Source organism: Podarcis cretensis, assembly GCF_951804945.1.
Source record: "Podarcis cretensis genome assembly, chromosome: 8".
In the NCBI taxonomy this organism is placed as follows: Eukaryota; Metazoa; Chordata; class Lepidosauria; order Squamata; family Lacertidae; genus Podarcis; species Podarcis cretensis.
In genome coordinates, this window is record NC_137177.1 from 74,519,584 (window position 1) to 74,541,497 (window position 21,914).

At 48.1% G+C, this 21,914-nt stretch overlaps 1 protein-coding gene across 3 annotated transcripts in view; it reads left to right on the forward strand.

Annotated features, from left to right (window-relative positions):
* The first annotated feature begins 5,035 nt into the window (after nucleotides 1–5,035).
* Nucleotides 5,036–21,914, forward strand: part of C1QTNF12 (C1q and TNF related 12) — a 41,969-nt gene continuing 25,090 nt past the window's right edge. For 2 of the 3 annotated variants that reach the window (XM_079987226.1, XM_079987227.1), the window contains exon 1: nucleotides 5,036–5,268. In XM_079987226.1, coding sequence (XP_079843352.1) covers nucleotides 5,080–5,268 — 189 coding nt within the window. In that variant the 5' untranslated portion in view covers nucleotides 5,036–5,079. Of the gene's footprint in view, nucleotides 5,269–15,797; nucleotides 15,948–21,914 lie in introns of those variants that run through there. The other variant, XM_079987228.1, reaches the window with a different exon arrangement.

Genomic DNA, 21,914 nt, shown 5'->3' on the forward strand with positions numbered 1-21,914 from the left:
TTCCAGTTCACCTCATCTTTCTCCTGCCCTTCCCCTTGCATAAATAGCTATCTTGCATTCCTCGAGAACTATGTAGCAAGCCATTCTCTGCTAATAATATTTAACTTTCCTTGGCGTCTCCTGGTAGTTTTTGTTCAGGTTAGTTGTAGACGGCCCTGCGAGTTTGTAAGTGTACTTGATGACACGTTAATAGGACGATCTGTCATATTGCAGCTAAACAGCCCAGACGGTTCCGCAGACCGTGGCAAGGATTGGCGTTCTTTGCGACGGCTCTTTCCTCCTCCCTGCCTGCCTAGAACACACCTAACATTTCCGCACCCCTCAAAAAGGCCCGGAGTCTGCATGCAACTTTTCCTTAAGCATGTCTAGAGTCGAACCTTTTAAGTATTCGGCACCAAAAGGTAAACAAACCCCATGCCAAGCTGACCCGGCAGCTGCAATTGGGATAAATTATGGGGATGTCAGTATTTTATTTTAAAAAATACTTTTTAAATGCTTATTACAACGTGTTGCAAACCTTATTGCTGCAGGGAACTCCCCCCCGTCCCCATCCCAGATCTGTCTGCCAGAGAACCCCAAGTTTGTTAAAAAATGAAATGAATGAATATCAGCTTGTGAAGGATGTCCTAACTTAGCCCAGGCTCATATAAATGTAGATAGGATCATGGAGCTGTATTTATTGTGTATAATAATAATAATAATAATAATAATAATAATTTATTTATTTATTTATTAAATTTGAATACCATCGTATACCTACAGGTCTCAGGGCAGTTCACAACATAAAATCACAATTAAAAAAAAATCACAGAATACATAATAAAAACAAGAACAAGAACAACTCAATAATACCCTCTCCCCGACACATTTTAAAAGAGCATTGGATGTCAATCAGCTGAAAGGTTGGAAGGTACCCCAAGGGTCATCTAGTCCAGGCATCCTCAAACTCGGCCCTCCAGATGCTTTGGGACTACAACTCCCATCATCCCTAGCTAACAGGACCAGTGGCCAGGGATGATGGGAATTGTAGTACCAAAAACATCTGGAGGGCCGAGTTTGGGGATGCCTGATCTAGTCCAACCCACTGCAATGCAGATGCGCTCCCCCCCCCACCTCCGAAGATTCAAAAGGAAAAATGGGAGAAAAATGTCGATGGAAATAAACCAAAATTAAATTCAGCAAGCCAATGTGAAGTTCAGCATTTAGGCAAAGCAACAACTGAATGCACAGAAAGTACAGAAGAGGGGGCGCTGTCTGGCTTGGCAGTGGCCAATACGAAAAGGCTGTCGGGATTGCAGTCATTCACAAGCTGAGTATAGCTGAGTAGTGGAGCACCTGCTTTGCATGCAAGAAGAAGAAGAAGAGTTTGGATTTGATATCCCGCCTTTCACTCCCTTTAAGGAGTCTCAAAGCGGCTAACATTCTCCTTTCCCTTCCTCCCCCACAACAAACACTCTGTGAGGTGAGTGGGGCTGAGAGACTTCAAAGAAGTGTGACTGGCCCAAGGTCACCCAGCAGCTGCATGTGGAGGAGTGGAGACGCGAACCCGGTTCCCCAGATTACGAGACTACCGCTCTTAACCACTACACCACACTGGCTCTCTGCAAGAAGGTTCTAGGTTGATTCCCTGGCATCTCCAGGTAGGGCTGAGAGAGATCCGTGTCTGAATCCGTGGAGAGTCATTGCCAGTCAGTGAAGACCTGACTCAAAATGGTAGCTTCCTAGATTGCTCATCTGCCCATGAGTTGGCAGCGTGATGCAGCTGCAAAAAGGGCAAATGCGATTTTAGGCTCCACGAGTTTCCGACTGTGATTAGTCCCACTTTTATTCTGCGCTGACCAAACCTCCTCCTTTGAGGCACCACACTTTAAGGAAGGTTGCAGATGAATTGGAATGGGCTGCTGGAGGGCCACAGAGGCGATTTGGGGGGTAGAGAAAATCAAGAAACGTTACTGAACCTGGATGAGCCTGGAGAGGAGAAAACAAGGGGAGGCATGATCGCCCTCCTCTCTGTTGCCCCTTGTAGAACTCAGCAGGGAGGAGGGTGACTTGGCTCTGCCTGCCATTGGCTCTGGCACCACCTACTGTCGGGCTCCCTGCTTTCTACCCTACCAGTCCCAATAGGCACCAGCCCTCACTGATTAAAATAGGTAGGTAGAATAGATTAAGCTGTTCACTGTCTGGAGAAGCAATCTGACCCGGGGGAACACGACATTGCCATTCCCATTTAAAGTTGTGCCCCTTTATTTCAGAGCACTGGTCCATTCAAGCCGATGTTGTTCTAGCCTAATACTGTGGGGGTATTGTTTTTGTTTGTTAGTGCGGCATGCGTACTTGTGTTTATATTATATAGTTATGTTTGTGTTTGTATATAGCAAACCACCCTGTGATCCTTGGATGAGGGGCAGTATAGAACTTTAATAAATAATACTGATAATAATCTCCAGGTAGGGCTGAGAAGAGACCCCTATCTGAATCTCTGGACAGCCTCTGCAGCGCTCAGTGTCAGCAACATTGAGCTGAAAAGACCAACTGTCTGGCTCAGTAGAAGGCAACTTCCTATATCTTAAGGGAAGGGGTTGTAGCTCAGTAGCAAATCACCTGCCTTGCAGGCAGATGGTCTCAGGTTCAATCCCTGCCATCTCCAGGCAGTGCTACGAATGCCCCCTGCCTGAAATCCTGGGGGCTGCAGCCAGCCAGCGTAGACAATACAGGGCTAGTAGGACCAGTGGCCTAAGTCAGGAGAAGCCAGCTCTCTACATTCTTAAAAGGCAGGTAGCCAGCTTCATCATCATCATCATCATCATTTTTATTTATACCCCGCCCTCCCCAGCCAGAGCAGGGCTCAGGGCGGCTAACACCAGTAAAATTACAGTAAAATCATAAGGGGGGGGGGAACCAATTTAAAATCTAGGTTAAAATGCAGTTTAAAATGCAGCCTCATTTTAAAACCATAAGGGGAGGGGAAACATAAGGGTCAGACTGAGTCCAAACCAAAGGCCAGGCGGAACAGCTCTGTGCTGCAGGCCCTGCGGAAAGATGTCAAGTCCCACAGGGCCCTAGTCTCTTGTGACAGAGCGTTCCACCAAGTCGGGGCCAGCACTGAAAAGGCCCTGGCCCTAGTTGCAACCAATCTAACCACCTTGCAACCTGGGACTTCCAAAATGTTGTCATTTGTGGACCTTAAGGTCCTCCGCGGGGCATACCAGGAGAGGCGGTCCTGTAGGTACGTGGGTCCTAGGCTGCGTAGGGCTTTAAAGGTCAAAACCAGCACCTTAAACCTGACCCTCTACTTCACTGGGAGCCAGCACAGTTGGTAAAGCACTGGATGAATGTGATCCCGTGGCAAGGACCCCGTAAGGAGCCTTGCCGCATCATTCTGCACCCGCTGTAGTTTCTGGGTCAGCTTGAAGGGCAGCCCCGCGTAGAACGAGTTACAATAATCAAGCATGTTGAATAATAGAGGACAAGCCTGTTGATGGCAGAGGCAGTAAGCCAGCCTTTCCTAAAGTCCTGCCCTTCTGGTCCCACTGCATGAAACCTCATTGATTGCCCCTTCTCCTGTGCTCCCAGTTCAGAGCTGGGTCTCCAACACGCCAAGATCTGCCCTTGACCTCAGCGAACCCGCATCCCTCACTTTGTTAGGTCTGGCAAGGTGCTATACCTCAGATAGCTCTGTTTGCAGAGGGCGAGACTCTCAATCTCAGGGTTGTGGGTTCAAGTCCCACGTTGGACAGAAGATTCCTGCATTGTAGGGGGTTGGACTAGATGACCCTCGTGGTCCCTTCCATCTCTTCCCAAATTCTATGAAAGCTAACAGTGCTCCATTTATAGAGCGTTCTCTGCTGAGAAGCGGCGATCCCAGTCTGAGATAATGGGGAAGAGAGTTTTTGGAAGGGGCTAGGTGGGAGGGAACGCGCAGAAAGACATTTCTGATTTAAATGTTCTTTGGCACAGGGAAAGATTCCACTTATCCACCAGTCTCCCCTTAATAGGAGTCTGAAAAGACCAGCCCCGACAGCTCATTAGAATGTGATCCCTCCCTCTCTGGCTGGGTCTCACCTCCCTCCCTCCTTCAAGTTGATGGGAAACTCTCCCACAAAACTAGTATTTATTTGCTGAGCTACAACCAAGGAGGCTTTTGCCGGTCTGCCGCTGGCGGGAAAGGAACGGAGAGCAGACGGGCATTTGGGAAGCGGTCGAGAGCAAAAAAAGAGAGAGGCCCAAATAGAGAGAGAACGAGCATTTGGACCCTGGTGTTTGGAGTTAACGGGATCAAGATTGGGAAGTTTGTTTTCTTCCCTACGGAGCGGATTGCCAAATCATTCAACTACCAATTTCTGCGCCCAGAAAAAGTGAGATAGCTGACTTGGGGCACTTTTGATGCCTTTGAGAGCTTCCCAGTTCAATCGGTTTCAGCATCTGCAAACAGGATGGTTTCCCACTGGTAAGGATCAGACTTTTTTTTTCTTGCTGAGTTCAAGGTGGACAGAGAGCGAAGGCTGAGTGGATGTTTTCCGTGTCAGGAGGCGAACTTTCCCGGCAAGCGGCAAAGATCAAAAATTTGTGAGGGTGCTCACCGCCCCCACCCTCAATCTGCTTTCAGTTCCTTGTGTGGGTGGTTTTATTTTGCTATTTCTTCCCTTCACCTGCTGCCAACTTGAATCTAGAGGTCTGAAGTCGTTTGGGTGAGGAAGGAAGGAAATACTGGGCAGGTGTCCGCTGAACTCCGCAAGTTAGTCAGATTCTGGGTTTGCGTCTTCCCAAGCTGATGTTATCAAGGAGTAACTTCAAACCGTGAGTCGTTTTGGCTGTGCAAAACCTGATCAACCATCTGTTCCAAAGGGGCATCAAATTTGCTCACCGTGATCATTCTCTGCCCACGAACGGGGACTCAGTTGGCAAGGCCAGGACTAAACTGCATTGCATGTTTGGTTTTTTAAGAGGGGAAAGGAAGCGAACCACGTTTCTCTCCGAAGACTCACTGGCATTTTGATTTTCCTCTCTGGAGGGCGTTCTCTCTCTCTCTCTCTCTCTCTCTCTCTCTCTCTCTCTCTCTCTCGTCTTTCCACTTGAAAGATGTCCGGAAAAGCCAAGATAAAATGTTGGACTTGGATAGTTTTGGCAGCCTTGGTGTGCCAAGAGTTTTCCCACATCCGAGTCGCGGTGGCCAAGAAAGAGAGAAAGAAGCCGAAGGAGCCTAATCAGTACACAGAGCCTTTCAACGGGACTCTTTCCAACAGCGAAGAACTCAACACGCACTCCAAGGTAGCTATCCAAATATATATGCCTGTTCTCAGCTCCTCTTTTCAGTCAATCCTCAAGCGTCAGGTGGAGGGGGGGGTGGAATCTCTTTTTAAAAATATCTTTTTCATCCACATGACAGCACAGTTGGATTCCCATTTTACAGATGGGGAAAACTGAGGATGACATAAAGTTAGGTGGCCAAGGCACAAAACCTAAACACAGGCAGGGTTAAGAAGAGATAATTCCATTTCCATGCCACTCAAGTTTGACAATAGCTCTGTTTGCTGAAGGTTGTTCTTTAAATGCATGAAAAATTCTCACTTTTTTTTTTGGGGTGTGCACTTTCTGAAAAATTATGCATTTTGTATGCCTTCGCTACTTAAAGATAACACCGCTTTGTAGGTGTTTTCCCACCATAAAATGCCATTTTTTTTAAAAAAAATCAGAATTGGAAGAAGCACGCAACCCATTTTGTTAACTCTGTTCTGATCAGTTTGTGAATTAGGTCAGAGGTCAGTTTCTTTAAAATGCAAAACAAATAAAATTCCCCTCCATCCCAATTCAGGGGGCTGCTCTGTGGGCTCAGTGAGGATGTGTTTAGTAGACCCTGGGAGCATCTGCATAGTACATTGTCTGAACTGATGGAAGGAATTGCCGCAGGAGGCAGTGATGGTTGCTCATTGAATTGCATGGCTTTAAAATAAGGCTGCCGGCTGTTGCTGTGACTCCAATGCCCATCATCCCCAACCAACATGGCCAGTGGTCAGGGATGATGGGAACTGTAGTCTCAACAACAACCAGAGGGCAACAGGTTCCCCTGTCAGTGTTGAGGTCAGAGATATGGGTGCCTAACAGCTGTGTCCAGCTAAGTTCTACTCAGAACAGGCCCATTGAAATGAATGGACCTGGGTTAGTCATGTCCATTAACTTCTATTTTGAGTAGATCTAGCTTTGGAGCCAACTCTACGGGAGCAAAGAGCGCAGCCTCATTTTCCAAGGTGATTTCTGGATGTCAGGAGATGGTGTCCCCATCATACCTGGCTCATGGGCTTCCCAGAGATAATCCAATTTATAGGGATGGGTGAGCTTGTCGATTTTGATTTTGCCCATGTTTGTTTCTCCCGCGTTCTCATTTTTCCAAGCTTTAGTTCAGTTCTTCACATTTTTCACATCCATTCGGGATCATTACTTTATAAGAAAATTGTCTGCATCTTAGCGTACGTTTCTACCTTGTGTGCGCTTTTTTATTTTTGCATGTAATTTCCCCTGACATACACATTTTTGCAAGCAGTTTTCTGCGTTAAAATACATTTATAAACAACCCATACTTTCTACTAACTTTTGCATTTTTCATGCACATTCCCTCCCCCGCAACACTCGCATTTTCAAACACACTCCTTGGCTGAAGAACCGCATTGCAGAATTTGGAAAAGCCCGACTTCCAAAGGATGGCTGCGTTTTTTGTTTGTAAGTTGTTTCAGAAAATGCAAACTGAAAGTGCCTTCATATAGCTCAGTTGGTTAGAGCATGGTGCTGGCAGTGCCAAGGTTGCAGGTTCAATCCCCCGTTAGGACTGAAAATTCCTGCTTTGCAGACCCTGGCCTGATCCAGATGATACTCAGGGTCCCTTCTAACTCTATGAGAAAATGCAAACCGAACTAAACTTACTGTATTTTTCGCTCTATAAAACACACCAGACCACAAGACGCACCTAATTTTTGGAGGAGGAAAACAAGAAAAAAAATATTCTGAATCTTAGAAGCCAGAACAGCAAGAGGGATCTCTGCGCAGTGAAAGCAGCGATCCCTTTTGCTGCTCTGGCTTCTGGGATAGCTGCGCAGCCTGCATTCACTCCATAAGACGCACACACATTTCCCCTTACTTTTTAGGAGGGTAAAAAGTGAGTCTTATAGAGCAAAAAATACGGTCTCCCCTTAATCCTAATGGTTCTCTGCAATCAGGCAACTTGGCCCGATCCTACAATACTGTGCTTATATCCATCTTCTAATTCTGTAGGAGCAGAAAGCACTCTGAGTTGCATCTGCTGTTAGCCTTCCTTAGGTCTAACTCCGAGTACAGTTTAGTTAGCTCCAAAGCTTGTGTGATTTTCATCCAACGCACCTTGTTTTCAAGATACATGCCCCTTCTCCAGGGATCTGAGTGGCTAGGCTGCCTTTGTGGCCTTTTCTCTCTTTTTTTTAAGTGTAGAGATGAAGCGAAATGTGGTTAAGGATTGGTGGGGAGAGAGGATCCAATGGAGATTTAGAAACGTGTGCAAAGACCAGAGAAATGAGAAACTCTCTCCCTTCTCCCCTCGGAGAAGCAGGTTGGCGGCAGGTTCAGGACAGGCAAAAAGCCTTTCGTGTGATTGCCGCAACACATAGTTAACCTGCGGAACTCACTGCCACAGGAGGCAGTGATTGCCACCAATTTGAATGGCTTTGAAAGAGGATTAGGCAAATTCCTGGATGATAAGGCTATCAATGGCTACTAGCCATGAAGGCTACAGTCTACCTCCTCTGTCAGAAGCTGTATACCTCTGGATTGTAGTTGGTGGGAATCACAAGAGGGGAGAGTTGTTCTTGCACCCAGGTCTTGCTTGCATGCGTCCCACTGGGGCATCTGGTTGGCCGCTGTGAGAACAGGATGCTGGGCTAGGTGGGCCACGGGCCTGATGCAGCACCGTTCTTCTTCATTAAGCTTGTGTGGTCATGCTCAGTCACTTAGGCAAGAGAAGCCTCTTGTTTCTACCATGCCTCAGTCCAGGATACCTGAAGGAGCATCTCCACCCCCATCGTTCTGCCCGGACGCTGAGGTACAATGCCAAGGGCCTTCTGGCTGTTCCCTCACTGCGAGAAGCAAAGCTACAGGGAACCAGGCAGAGGGCCTTCTTGGTAGTGGCGCCCTCCCTGTGGAACACCCACCCATCAGATGTCAAGGAAGTAAACAACTATCTGACTTTTAGAAGACATCTGAAGGCAGCCCTGTTCAGGGAAGTTTTTAATGTGTGACATTTCAATGTATTTTTAATCTCTGTTGGAAGCCGCCCAGATGGGAGGGGTACAAATAATAAATTATTATTATTATTATTATTATTATTATTATTAGTTTCCCAAAAGCATCTGTTGCAAAACAGGGATGTTGAGTTTGTTAGGCTCTCTTTCAACCTGTCTTGTTTCCCCCCTTGTACTCCTACACAATGTTTGCCTCTGCACCATATCAGCCTCACAACAACCCTGCGAGGTGGGCTAGGCTGAGAGGGAGAGAGGCATCCCGCAGGTCACCCAGTGAGCCTCGTGGTTGGATTTGAACCTGGTCCACATCTGACACTCTGACCCTGTCATGTTTCCTGTTTATTGCTCTATTTGAGCAAAGGCAGTTTTTATATTGGGGATGTAGGAAGCTCCTTTATATCGCCTTGGAATATTCGCCCTGTTTCGCTCAGTATTCCCTGCTTGGATCAGTGATAGTTGGTGCCCTTTGGGGCTGATGGGGCAGAAGCCAGGGAGCCCAACAGTAGGTGGCGCCAGAGCCAATGGCAGCCAGAGTCAGGTCATTCTAGATTCATCCCCATCCTTCTCCTTCCTGCTGAGTTCTACTAAGGAAGAGGAGGAAGCTGGCAGCCAGAGCCTCCCCGTATGCTGGATGGCCGTGAAAAGGCAGGCAGGTGGCAGCAGGCCGAGGGCAGACTGAAGTTGGTGGGGCAGTGCCCCATCTGCACCAAGGAACCAGCTTCCACTACAACTCCCATCCTCCCGGCTGTCAGTTTAGCAACATCTGGAGGGCCAAAGTCTCCCCACATCTGGTCTATGTAGCCTGCCACCATCAGCTCTGACAGACTCTCCAGAGTAGGGCTGGGTGATACAGCGCTATGTCACTGAAAACCGGTTTGAAGTCCATATCATGATATTGGTTTCATAATTTCTGACCTGGCAATATATCGCAAATGTGTGTACTATGCAGAAATCACAATGCAGGGAAAACTGCGAAGCCAGCCACTGCCTCTGTGTAGCTCCATCCTTATTTCAGACATCATGATATATATTGATATATTGACGTTTAGCTGGCGATATATTGCGATTTTGAAAACCTGATATTGCCCAGCCCTACTCCAGGGTATTGACCAGGGAAGGGTCTGCCTCCCTTCACTTGTTACTGGAGAGGCCAAGGATTGAACCTGAGACTGTCTGCTTAACTCAGTGGCTCGAGCACCTGCAGGTTCAATCCCCAACTGGCATCTTCAGGTAGGGCTGGGAGAGACTCCCTGCCTGAAACCCTGGGGATTTGCTGCCGGTCAGTGTAGGCACCATTGAGCTGGATGGAGCAATGGCCTCATTCAATATAAGGCAGCTTCTTCTGTTCCTATATCTTAAGAGAAGAACTGCACTGGCATCTCTAGGTAGGGCTGCCTGAAACCCTGGGGAGCTGCTGCCTGTCCATGTAGACAACTGAGATGACAATGGAGGAGACAATTGAGCGAGATGGACCAGTGCCCTGACTCTGTATAAGGTGCCAAAAACAGGTTCTCTAACCGCTGGGCAGTGACACGGGTGGCGCTGTGGGTTAAACCACAGAGCCTAGGACTTGCCAGTCAGAAGGTCGGCGGTTTGAATCCCCGCGACGGGATGAGCTCCCGTTGCTCGGTCCCTGCTCCTGCCAACCTAGCAGTTTGAAAGCACGTCAAAGTGCAAGTAGATAAATAGGTACCGCTCCAGCGGGAAGGTAAACGGCGTTTCCGTGCACTGCTCTGGCTCGCCAGAAGCGGCCCAGTCATGCTGGCCACATGACCCGGAAGCTGTACACCGGCTCCCTCGGCCAAAAAAGCGAGATGAGCACCACAACCCCAGAGACGGCCACGACTGGACCTAATGGACAGGGGTCCCTTTACCTTTTTAACCACTGGGCAACATTGCTGCAGGAGGAGCCTCTGCACCTTCTGTTGCCACTATTGCAGCGGAAGCCGCAGCCTGCCTTCACAGCACCCTGGAGCTGGCCACGCAGAGGCGTCTGCCACTCAAAAGTGAGGGCTGCGGCCCGGGGAACCATCTGGGGCTTGCCTTGCCTGCAGGCGGCGAGCAGCGCAATGGGTAATCTGTGGCGCCGAGGGGCGTGACCGCCAAGCTGCAACACTTAATACCCCTTATAGACACTTTGTTCCTCTTCAGGCTTAAGAAATATATACACACACACTCATACGCACACACTGGGAAGTGTCATTCCCGTAATCTGTGGATGTCTGTGCAGGGGCTTAGCAGCCGGCAATTTAGCCCATTGTGGTTAATTAGCTAATAGGAGCTAATTACCCTCTTGCGGGTGGGGAAAAGGAGAGAGATTTACCCTCCAGACAAGAGCTCAGAGACAATTGCTTCTCCTATATCTGGGCAATTAGGAGTGTGTGCCAATTAGTTGGGAAAGACTGTTGCTTGATGGCACGGCGAACGCGGCCCTTTATTTAGTCTGAATCCACCGGTTCGTTTTTCTGGTTTTTGTCTGAGCTGTTGGGTTTCCTGGAAGGGAGCTTGTTTGTCAAGGAAGAGGGTGGGGGAGATGCGCTGGCTGGCTGCTCCGCAGGCCCAGGCACAATCTCTTTTTGGAAAGGTGGCCTGCCCTGTATCGAACGCTGGGTTTTGGCTGAGATCTATGGCTGGGGACCCTAGAACTCTCAAGATCTTGTAGGACTCCATCAGCCCAAGCCAGCATAGCCAATGGAGCAGTGGTTGAACCGTATTTTTGTACTCCAGCTCTCCTCAGCCTCAGTCAACCTGGCCTCCGGCCCAAAGCATGATGGGAGTTGGAGTCCCACCACATCTGCAGAGCATCGGGTTCCCTGGTGCCTGATGTAAGCAGGGAAGCGTTCCATTGCCTTGTCTCTGTGGGATCTGACCTGTGGTGGACCTTTTAATTCGCACATGGTCTAATGCTGCTGTTGAGTGATTATTGATCAGAAAGTGGTGGCCTCACCTTCATTTGAGGTTTTTAAGCAGAGGCTGGATGGCCACTTATCGGCGATTCTTCAACTGCGATTCCTGCATTGCCGGGGGTCGCACTAGATGACCCTCCTGGTCCCTTCCAACTCTACAATTCCATGATTTTATGATTCTACATGAGTGGGAGTTTGTGTGTGTGTGATCCCAGAACATATTGGCCTGAGGAAGTGCCCAAATGACCTAGATCTATTATATTCAGTGGTCCAGGAGATCTTTCCAACATTGTAGGGCCTTAGCTGAATAGCTTAGCACATGCTTTGCGCGCAGAAGGTCCCAGTTTGACCCCCGACATCTCCAAGTAGGGACGGGAGCACCCGCCGTCTAATACCCAGGGGTGCTGCTGCCAGTTTACACAATACTGAACTAGGTGGACTGAAGACTCTTGAGTTCAATAGACACCACTCCTCAAGATGGAACAATGGGCTGACTCTGCCCAAAGCAGATCCCTATGGTCCCATGTCCCAAGGGAAGGGCCAATATCTCCATGATAGAACTCCTGTTCCTGGGGAACTGCTGCTGGTCAGATGGTGAACCTGTGGCCCTCCAGATATTGCTGGACTCAGCCACTGGCCAACCGTCTGGAATGATGGGGAGTTGTAGGTTTTTTTTAAAAGCATTTATTAATTTTCCAATAAAAACATCTAATTAACATATCAAATCAAATCCAATAAAAATAAAAAAAACTAAAATAAAAAAGTCCAATTGTCTTCCAAATTGTAATAATTTTTGTTTTGGCTTCCTACGGTCTGAATTCTGAAGCGCTTTCAACATCATAGTCTCTCATCATCATCAATGTTTTTCATAATTCCGTATCCGATCTTTTCCTCCATGTTTTGACTCTGGTTCTGTGATCCTCATTCCTGTCAGAAGACAGATACTTTTTTTCCTATGGAGTGCAGATTTGTCCGTATATTGTACTTTTCCAGCTGTTTTTATTTTTTCATCGCACCGCTTCATTTAATTGCATCCAAATCCAGAGTTCTGTCCAGCTCTTTGAGAATTGTTATTTTGGCAGCTCCCAAATCGTTAATCTTTCCCGTCCAGGGGGAAGTTGTAGTTTAACCATGTTGTAAGACTCTAGCTCCCTTCAGCCTTGGCCAACGATGATGGGAGTTGTAGTCCAACAACATCTGAAAGGTCAATCATTTCCTACACCTGGATTAGTTGACCAGCCGTGATGGTGGCCATGTAGCCTACTTTACAGAGGAGACTCCTCTATATGAAGGGTTGCCTGGCAGAAGTCTAGTTCAAAGATAAAGGATACTAATAAGAGAGAGCCACCTAGATCCTGGGTGGCCAAACTGAGCAGTCACACCCTTCACCTGCTCACAGCCTCCCCCACAACGGTTGCATTTTCTGTTGAAAACTATAGCAGTGATTTCTAAATTTGCACCTATGTATGTAACAGAGTCTGTGCTGCGGACACAAATCTGCGTTCCTTTTTGTTGCTGCGTTCCCTCTTTCTCTGGCGATGCAACAGAGGTCGTGCAACTTGCACACCCAACTTTGTGATTCTCTGCACTCGGTCTCTCTCAGCCTCATTTTTCCTGGGCTGTAGAATGGGATTAAAAATGGATGGATTTCAGAAGGTTCTTGTGTGGATCGGAGAGGGTTGGAAGAGAGAGTGGGCTGTCAGCTCATCCCCTTGTGGTAGTTGATGTGCTAGATGGAATTATATATATTTTTGAAAAGTCTGTTCGACAAATGCGTGGAAGGGTATGTTTGTATGCTAAGCTTCAGAAGAGCCCTGTTAGATGAGATCTGTGAGATCTCAACTGCCAATGGGCCCGGAGGCTTGAATCCTATCTACAAACAGCAAAATCATTCCCCAAGTGTCAGCATTTTTATAGAGCCCAAGCCCTTCAGAATTCGCACACAGGACGGAGGCAGCAACATATTAGTGGTTCGTGGAAGTTTATGTAAATTAAGTGGGGGGAACAGACCCCAAAACAACCCAGTGAGGACTGAGCATGCCCAGAGGCCATGACTAATGCTTAGTTGCTTGGAACCCTTAAAAGGAGCATTCCACGCTGCAAGACTTTGTTGCAGACTCCACTTTTAATTATCATGGCCAATAGTCTGCAACAGATCTATCCTTCATCTGTCTTTGAGCCATTGCTATTATCCCATGGCAAGGAATCACATTGTCAGTGCATTATAATTTGCACATTATAAACAGGATGCAACCTAAGATGTATCAGTCTAAACATCAAAGAGAGAGGCCTGCGTAGAGATCAAGGTAGAGGGAGCGGGGAGCAGTGTCCCATTATTATTACTACTTTCCCCCAGACTGAGACTCAAGGCGGCTTACAAAAATTAAGGCAACACTGATAAAATACAGAAAACTAAAATCCAATAGCTAAGAAGTAATTGAATGTTAGAATTAAAACAATATAAAAACCAATCTATTAAAATGCAGATGGCAAAAAAGGCGCAGCACTCTTAAAAGCCTTTAAAGCAGTCAGCTCCCCAAGGCCTGCTGGAATACAACAGTCTTCACCTTCGCTGGTGGGAGGAAAACAAGGAGGGAGCCAGTCTAGCTTCTCTGGGGAGGGAGTTCCAAAGTCTGGGAGCCACCACTAAGAAGGCCCTCTCCTTCATCCCCATCATACCTGCGAGGGTGGCAGGACCAAGAGAAGGCTCTCTCCCAAGGATCTCCAAGCTTGGGCAGGTTTGCAGGGGAGAATAAAGATAAAGGTAAAGGGACCCCTGACCATTAGGTCCAGTCGTGGATGACTCTGGGGTTGCGGGGTACAGCTTCCGGGTCATGTGGCCAGCAGGACTAAGCCGCTTCTGGCAAACCAGAGCAGCGCACGGAAACGCCGTTTACCTTCCCGCCAGAGCGGTGCCTATTTATCTACTTGCACTTTGACGTGCTTTCGAACTGCTAGGTTGGCAGGAGCAGGGACCAAGCAACGGGAGCTCACCCCGTCGCGGGGATTTGAACTGCCAACCTTCTGATCAGCAAGTTCTAGCCTCGGTGGTTTAACCCACAGCGCCACCTGCGTCCCATAGCCAGTTGTAACCAGGGAGTCATGGGCTTCCTATGACCAACCCCAGTCAAGCGTCCGGCTGCTGCTCTTTGGACCTTCTGAAATTTCCGAGCACGTCTCCAAGGCAGCCCCTCTGTGTGCGGCAATCTGTTCAGTCTACTGGACCAGCCTCTGCTGCGGCGGTGGGTCCACCCCCCTGCTTTGGCTTCTTGTTCACCGCGGTGGCTCAACCACCCCATCTCAGCTGCAGGCATCTCCCTTCAGCTGCTGGAGCCTGCCTTTGCCAAGACGAACAGAGCGCGGCTTACACGCTCATTCTCGGGATTGCTCATGCATGCCATAGTAATTAAATAATAATACCACAAGGACAGAACATTCATTTTAGCTGTCAGTCACGCCGGCTGGCGGTGGGGAAAGCAGGGAGCGCCCGGCCTGCCTCTCTCTGAGAGGGATTTGTAACTCAAGGAAGCCAGCGGCGGTGGCCAGGCCTGTGTGGCTTCTCTTTGCGGCTGTTGCAAGGCGGCTGCAGAAGAGAGCCGTCGGGACTGCACTCTGGCACAAGGCTCTGGTTGCAGCCTTTCCCACACTTGTGCGATCGCACCTCAGGTTACATACGCTTCAGGTTACATACGCTTCAGGTTACAGACTCCGCTAACCCAGAAATAGTACCTCGGGTTAAGAACTTTGCTTCAGGATGAGAACAGAAATTGTGTTCCAGCGGCACGGCGGCAGCAAGAGGCCCCATTAGCTAAAGTGGTGCTTCAGGTTAAGAACAGTTTCAGGTTAAGAACGGACCTCCGGAACGAATTAATTTCTTAACCCGAGGTACCACTGTACTATTATTTTGGTGGTGCTCTTTGTACAAACTCGCAGATAAAAAGGTAAAGGGACCCCTGACCATTAGGTTCAGTTGTGGCCGACTCTGGGGTTACGGCGCTCATCTCGCTTTACTGGCCGAGGGAGCCGGCGTTTGTCCGCAGACAGCTTCCGGGTCATGTGGCCAGCATGACTAAGCCACTTCTGGTGAACCAGAGCAGCACATGGAAACGCTGTTTACCTTCCTGCCGGAGCGGTACCTATTTAACCGCTGACCTTCTGATCAGCAGGCCCCAGTCTCAGTGGCATAAGAAGCTGCCTTGTGCATTGCAGGGGCCAGAGCAAGTCAATATGAGGGGAGGCTGGGATATTTTGCATCGCAGAGGGTTGGACCAGATGACCAGATGATTGAGGCGTGTACAGTGGTACCTCAGGTTACATACGCTTCAGGTTACAGACGGTTCAGGTTACAGACTCCGCTAACCCAGAAATATTACCCCGGGTTAAGAACTTTGCTTCAGGATGAGAACAGAAATCGCGTGGCGGCGGCGCAGCGGCAGCAGGAGGCCCTATTAGCTAAAGTGGTGCTTCAGATTAAGAACAGTTTCAGGTTAAGAACGGACCTCCAGAACGAATTAAGTACTTAACCCGAGGTACCACTATAATATAATGCATGCACAGTGTGGAGAAAGTGAACAGGGAAATCTTTTTTCCTCCCTCTCTCTCATAATGCCAGAACTCGTGGACAATCCAGTGAAGCTGAATATTGAACGATTCAGGATAGATAAAATGTGATCCAGCTGCAGGGCTCCTCTTTATGTCCCGATGAGAGAGATGGACTTCGCAGCCATACTGCAATCTGCTGTCAAACATCTCCCGATTCAAAGATAGTCTATCATGGAAGGTGGGGAGGAGTATATTGTTGTTCGATGAACACAAGCCCAAAGTCTTCCAGTAGAAAAGCAGAGCCTGAAACATGTCTTTGAGCAGTGCCATTTTTCTAGAAAAAAGAGGTGCAATTGTTCTCTTATCATGGCAATGGCGCCCAGCTGAGAGGTGCCGGAATTGAGTTCCCATGAGTTCCAGCCAGGAGTGCCAACTTGAATAAAATATTGGGGTGGAGGTAAGCCCCCACACTGCATAATCAATCACATGATGCAGTGCACGCACACCGTTTTAATGGCAGTGCCCATCAACTTTGGGGGGATGGCCCCCTCGGCCCCTACGAGTTGGCTCCTATGGTTCAGGCTGAAAAAAAGTCCTGCCTTTGAGTGACGGTGGGGAACCTCAGGTCTGGGGGTCAGATGTAGCCCTCTGGGGTTCTTATCTGGCTCCTGGATCTCTCCCCGGACCATGCCCCTCACCAGCCCTGCTTTGCATCTTCCTTGAGTGTTTTTGCCTGGCTGGATCATGCCTTTTTGCTTGCCTGGATGGAGGAGAGACAGGGCTGTGCCACTGTGTGTGGAAACTCTCCTACTGAATGAAGGTAAAATTTGCATTCTAGGCCCCACCCACATTCATCTCTTGGCCATGCTCACCCTTGGCATGTGTCCCTGGGTAGGTTACCCAGAAGGGAATGTGGCATTCGGGCTGAAAAAACCCTGGTTTTGAGGATAGGCCTTTGGTGGGAGAGAAAATAGCGAACTTGAAATCTGAGAGGTCATGCGAGGCTCAGAGAAACCCAAGGATTTGTGGAAGAAGGGTGGGTGGGGAGCTCTGAGGAAGGAGACTCCCCCCCCCCTTTTAAAAAAGCAGTCCAGTATTGGATCAAGCATGTTCAAGTGGGTACAGAATGCTGACTATCAGGGGGGTTAAAACGAAAAACTAGGGCAGGAACGGAACGGGGTGTCCAGGGAAACAATGCAGAGCTGGCCTGAACAAGGCAACATTTTCCCTGGAGCCTCTACCTGTGCCCTCTTGAATTTTTGTGGGTGCATTCGAGGCAGGAGAAGTTGCTCAAGAAGCATTCCTACTGCGCCCCCCCCCCTCCCAAGAAGTTTGTTTCATCGGCAGCAATTTGGGATCCCGTAAAACACTTGATTCCTGATCCCGTTCTTTGGATGTCTGCTTGACCCGAGGGCGTGCTTGACAGATCTAACATTGACACTAATTACTCAATTACCATGGAATGCGTGGAGGCTCTGCTGGAAATGACTCAGGCAGCCCCTTCCCTTGGCTCGCAAGGCAGACAGCTGCTATTCCGCAAGCCCCCACCTGGGGCAAGAGAGGAGGGTGCTGAGTGAGCCAGGGCTCTCCAATGGGTAGCTCTTGGGCCTGATCTGGCCCCAGGGGTTGCTAGGACATATGTTATGTAGCTGTAAAAAAAGGGTGGGGGGGACCTGACACTTTCAATCAGTGGTGGCTGGTGCCTGCTGGGATTGGTAGGGCTCCCTCCTCCTCCTCCTCCTCCTCCTCCTCTCCTCCTCCTCCTCCTCCTCCTCCTTGCTGAGTTCTACAAGGGCAACACTGAGACTAAGGAGGAGGAAGCTGGCAGCCAGAGCTACCTTCCTGCCTGCTCTTCTCTTGGCCATTAGGAGACCATGCAAACTGCAGCATGACGACAACCTTACCTTTTTAGGTATATAGGAAGATAATATTAATAGGTGGTATCCAAACTAATGTACATAAGTTACTCATGCCCATTCCATGGATCTAACATAATAATAAATAAAGAAGACAAGGGACAGGCAGCTGATTGAAAACTCTTAGAAAGGGATTTTCAGATTCAGCTTCTAAATAGTAAGCTGATACTGAACTGAGCCCTTTGCTGAGTGGAGGGGACCCTCAGAGGAACTCTCTAAGTTTTCCCAACTATCCAGTAATTCTGGTTTGGGTGTCTCTGATTTCCTGATTTCTTTTTCTCCTTTCTTTTTGCCAACACCCTAATCTGAGAGGGATCCACGCCCCCCATCCAAGCCCCCTCCCTTAGATAAATCCTGACGTGTGCCAATATGCATTCTTGTTTTCAAATTTTGATACATTCTTTCCAGTATCCTCTCCCCACCCCCCTTGCTTTCATTAACAAGCCCCAGATTCCAAGAGGTGATTCATTAAAGCTCCTGAGCTGACGGTTCATTCATTGGAGGGGCTCGTGACTCCCGGGCTTGTCTTCTTCTTCTCCCTGTTGATGATGGAACTTTGGCAAGGGAAGGGCCTGTGAATTGGCTGGGGAGGCAGTCACTCCCAGATTCCATTTTTGACAGGCTATTGGTGGCAGTGGGCAGATGCTCTGCCACCAAACTACGGACCTTTTTTTACTAGAAACAGAGGAAGCTGACTTACGCCATGACAGCTTTGCTCTTCTTCCACAATTGGAGGCAGGATTGCTTCTGAAAACCAGTTGCTGGAAGACTCATGAAAGCAGAGTTCTTTTGTGCTCGGGTCCTGCCTGAGGGTTTTCATATATATATATATATATATATATATATATATATATACACACACACACACACACACACACACACACACACACACAGTGGTACCTTGGGTTACATATGCTTCAGGTTACATACACTTCAGGTTACACACCGCTAACCCAGAAATAGTGCTTCAGGTTAAGAACTTTGCTTCAGGAGAAGAACAGAAATCGGGCTCCGGCGGCACGGCGGCAGCGGGAGGCCCCATTAGCTAAAGTGGTGCTTCAGGTTAAGAATAGTTTCAAGTTAAGAACGGACCTCCGGAACGAATTAAGTACTCAACCCGAGGTACCACTGTATGTACACACACACACACACACACACACACACACACCATTTTCAACATTATAAAACATACTTTATATCTTATAGATTTTTGACTTCCATCAATCACATCTGAAAATTTTCTAATCTTTTCCACTTAATTTACATTTCTTACTTTCACTATTACTTTTAAATATAATAACTAATGTCTCTCTTCTTTATCTTCTTTGCAATATTTCATATATTCCTCCTTACAAAACTTCTTGTAGTCCTACTAGCGTAATTTGTTGTTTACAGTTGCTCTTCAAATAGTTCGCATATTTATTCCAATCTTCTGTGAATCTCTGGTCCCGCAAGTTTCGAATCCTTCCTGTCATCTTATCCAATTCTGCGTAGTCCATTAACTTTGTCTGCCATTCTTCTTTCGTTGGTATTTCTTCTTGCTTCCATTTCTGGGCCAACAATACTCTTGCCGCTGTTGTTGCAGATAAAAACAATTTAATGTCCTGTCTATTAATGTCCTCACTTACCTGCCTGAGGGTTTCCTAGAGGCATCTGGTTGGCCACTGTGAGAACAGGATGCTGGAGTAGATGGGTGTTGGGCCTGATCCAGCAGGGCTCCTCTTATGTTCCTACGTAAGTCACATCATTGATCCTCCCAGCTTAATGTCATCTACACCAGCTGGTCTTCAGCTGGCCCAGACCCAAGGCCCGCCTCTGACACATGACTTGTAATAACATGGGACCCATTTTCACATTTCACATTTCCACTTTTGATTTATACTTAACTAGTGGGGGTGATTTGATTTATACTTAACTAGGGATGCGATGGTGGTGGTTCGAATGCCCGCGATGGGGTGAGCTCCCGTTGCTCGGTCCCTGCTCCTGCCAACCTAGCAGTTCGAAAGCACATCAAAGTGCAAGTAGATAAATAGGTACCGCTCTGGCGGGAAGGTAAAGGGCGTTTCCGTGTGCTGCTCTGGTTCGCCAGAAGCAGCTTAGTCATGCTGGCCACATGACCCGGAAGCTGTACGCCGGCTCCCTCGGCCAATAAAGCAAGATGAGCTCCGCAACCCCAGAGTCGGTCACTACTAGACCTAACGGTCCGGGGTCCCTTTACCTTTACCTAGCGGGGAATGCCCAGGAATTTGTAGAGAAACGAAAGCATACTGTTATTTATTTAAATGGGTAGTGTCATTTGTGAGTTTTTGGTCGCGCCGGAAACTGGGCAAAGTTGCACCAAAGTCATATTTCAGTCCACCATCTTGATTCAGAATGGCACTTGGCACCCAAATGTTGATGAAGACCACTCCCCACATCTCAGGAATCCTTGTGCCAAGCTTGGTGACGCTATCTTGAGAGGCGGCTGAACCAATAGAGGACAAATGGACAATCCATTTTCCAAAACGCGCAGTAGATAATGCCTGATAATGTGCACTATTAACCCTAAAATGGCAATTCACAGTGCAGTATGCCTTAGCATCACTACCAAATAAAAACCAATGATTTTTAAGCTTCATATTTGCCTGAAAGCAGAGAAGCTATTGAAAATGAGTGATTTTTGCTGGGGGAAGTCCAGTAAGCTGCAGAAGTAGAGTAGAAAGTGAACAGGGTGCCCTGCTCCATAGAGAACTCCCTTACTAGAAGCATTGATATAGGAAGGTGGGGCATGTGATTGGCCAAAAATATGTACAGTCGTACCTCCACTTACGTATCCCCCTGGATGCGTAAACTTCGGGATGCGAACACGGCAAACCCGGAAGTATTTTTCCAGATTTCACTGCACATGCATGCGCAGAAGTGCTCTACGTGCCGTGCATATGCGCAGAAGCGGTCCTCCCATTGCGAATTCCTCAGGATGCAGCCAGACCTCCAGAACGGATCCCGTTCACAACCAGAGGTACCACTGTATCTTGTTAAATAAATGGCTCATGCTTTTCCTGCCATATTGCAGCACTCGTGGAGATGGACAGAGCAACGGATCCTAGCCCAGACACTACCCATAGGGTTCCTTTGGTCTAGTCAGCCTTAACTGGAATCCAACATGGCGCAGACCTGGAGCTCAGGTGTAGGTCCTGATTCATTGGTTGAAGATCTATGATCTATACTGATTCCATTGGCTCATTGCTGGAGTCTTTCCCAGCCATACCTGTGGATACCGGGGGTGGCACCTGGGCCCCCTTCGCATGGTAGAGACCTGCCCCCCCAAGCCGGGGTCCTTCTCAGAGAACAAAAATTGGGAGCATCAATTGGGAGGGAGCACCCTTAGCACCCAAAAGGTTCCATGTTCAATCCCTGGCATCTCCAGTTAAAAGGGATCAGATAGCAAGGAGAAGAGTCTGGAGTGCCGATGGGGGTCCAATCTGCCTAATTCACACTTTCTGAAACAATACACAACATGAAACACTGCTGCCCTGTGAAATCTGCACTTCTCCAAACATAGGAATGCACAGAAAGCATGTACAAAAGAATGTACATACTGAGGTAAAATTGCTTAGATGAGGAAAAATACACAACACACATTGTCTTAGGGCAGGCATGGCCAAACTTGGCCCTCCAGATGTTTTGGGACTACAATTCCCATCATCCCTGACCACTGGTCCTGTTAGCTAGGGATGATGGGAGTTGTAGTCCCAAAACATCTGGAGGGCCAAGTTTGGACATGCCTGTCTTAGGGCAACTTGCTTTGTAATCAAAGGTTAGGCAAAACTGCATAGACAAATGTGTATATTGGGAGAAATTTGGACTAAAAAGCTGGTGAGTTTTTAATAGGATTAAAGAAATAAAATCTAACTTGGTGCAGAAATGTGGAGGAGTAAATTGGGGTTGGGGTTGGGGAAGGAAACTGAAAGTGACAGAGTCATAGAACTGTAGAGCTGGGAGGGACGTACAGTACAGTGGTACCTAGGGTTACATACGCTTAAGGTTACATACACTTCGGGTTACAGACTCCGCTAACCCAGAAATCGTGCTTCAGGTTAAGAACTTTGCTTCAGGATGAGAACAGAAATCGTGCTCCGGCGGCGCAGCAGCAGCAGGAGGCCCCATTAGCTAAAGTGGTGCTTCAGGTTAAGAACAGTTTCAGGTTAAGTACAGACCTCCAGAATGAATTAAGTACTTATTCCAAGGTACCACTGTATAGCCGAAAACTCCAACGAAGGAGAGTCCCCCTCTTTCTGAGGGAGCCATTC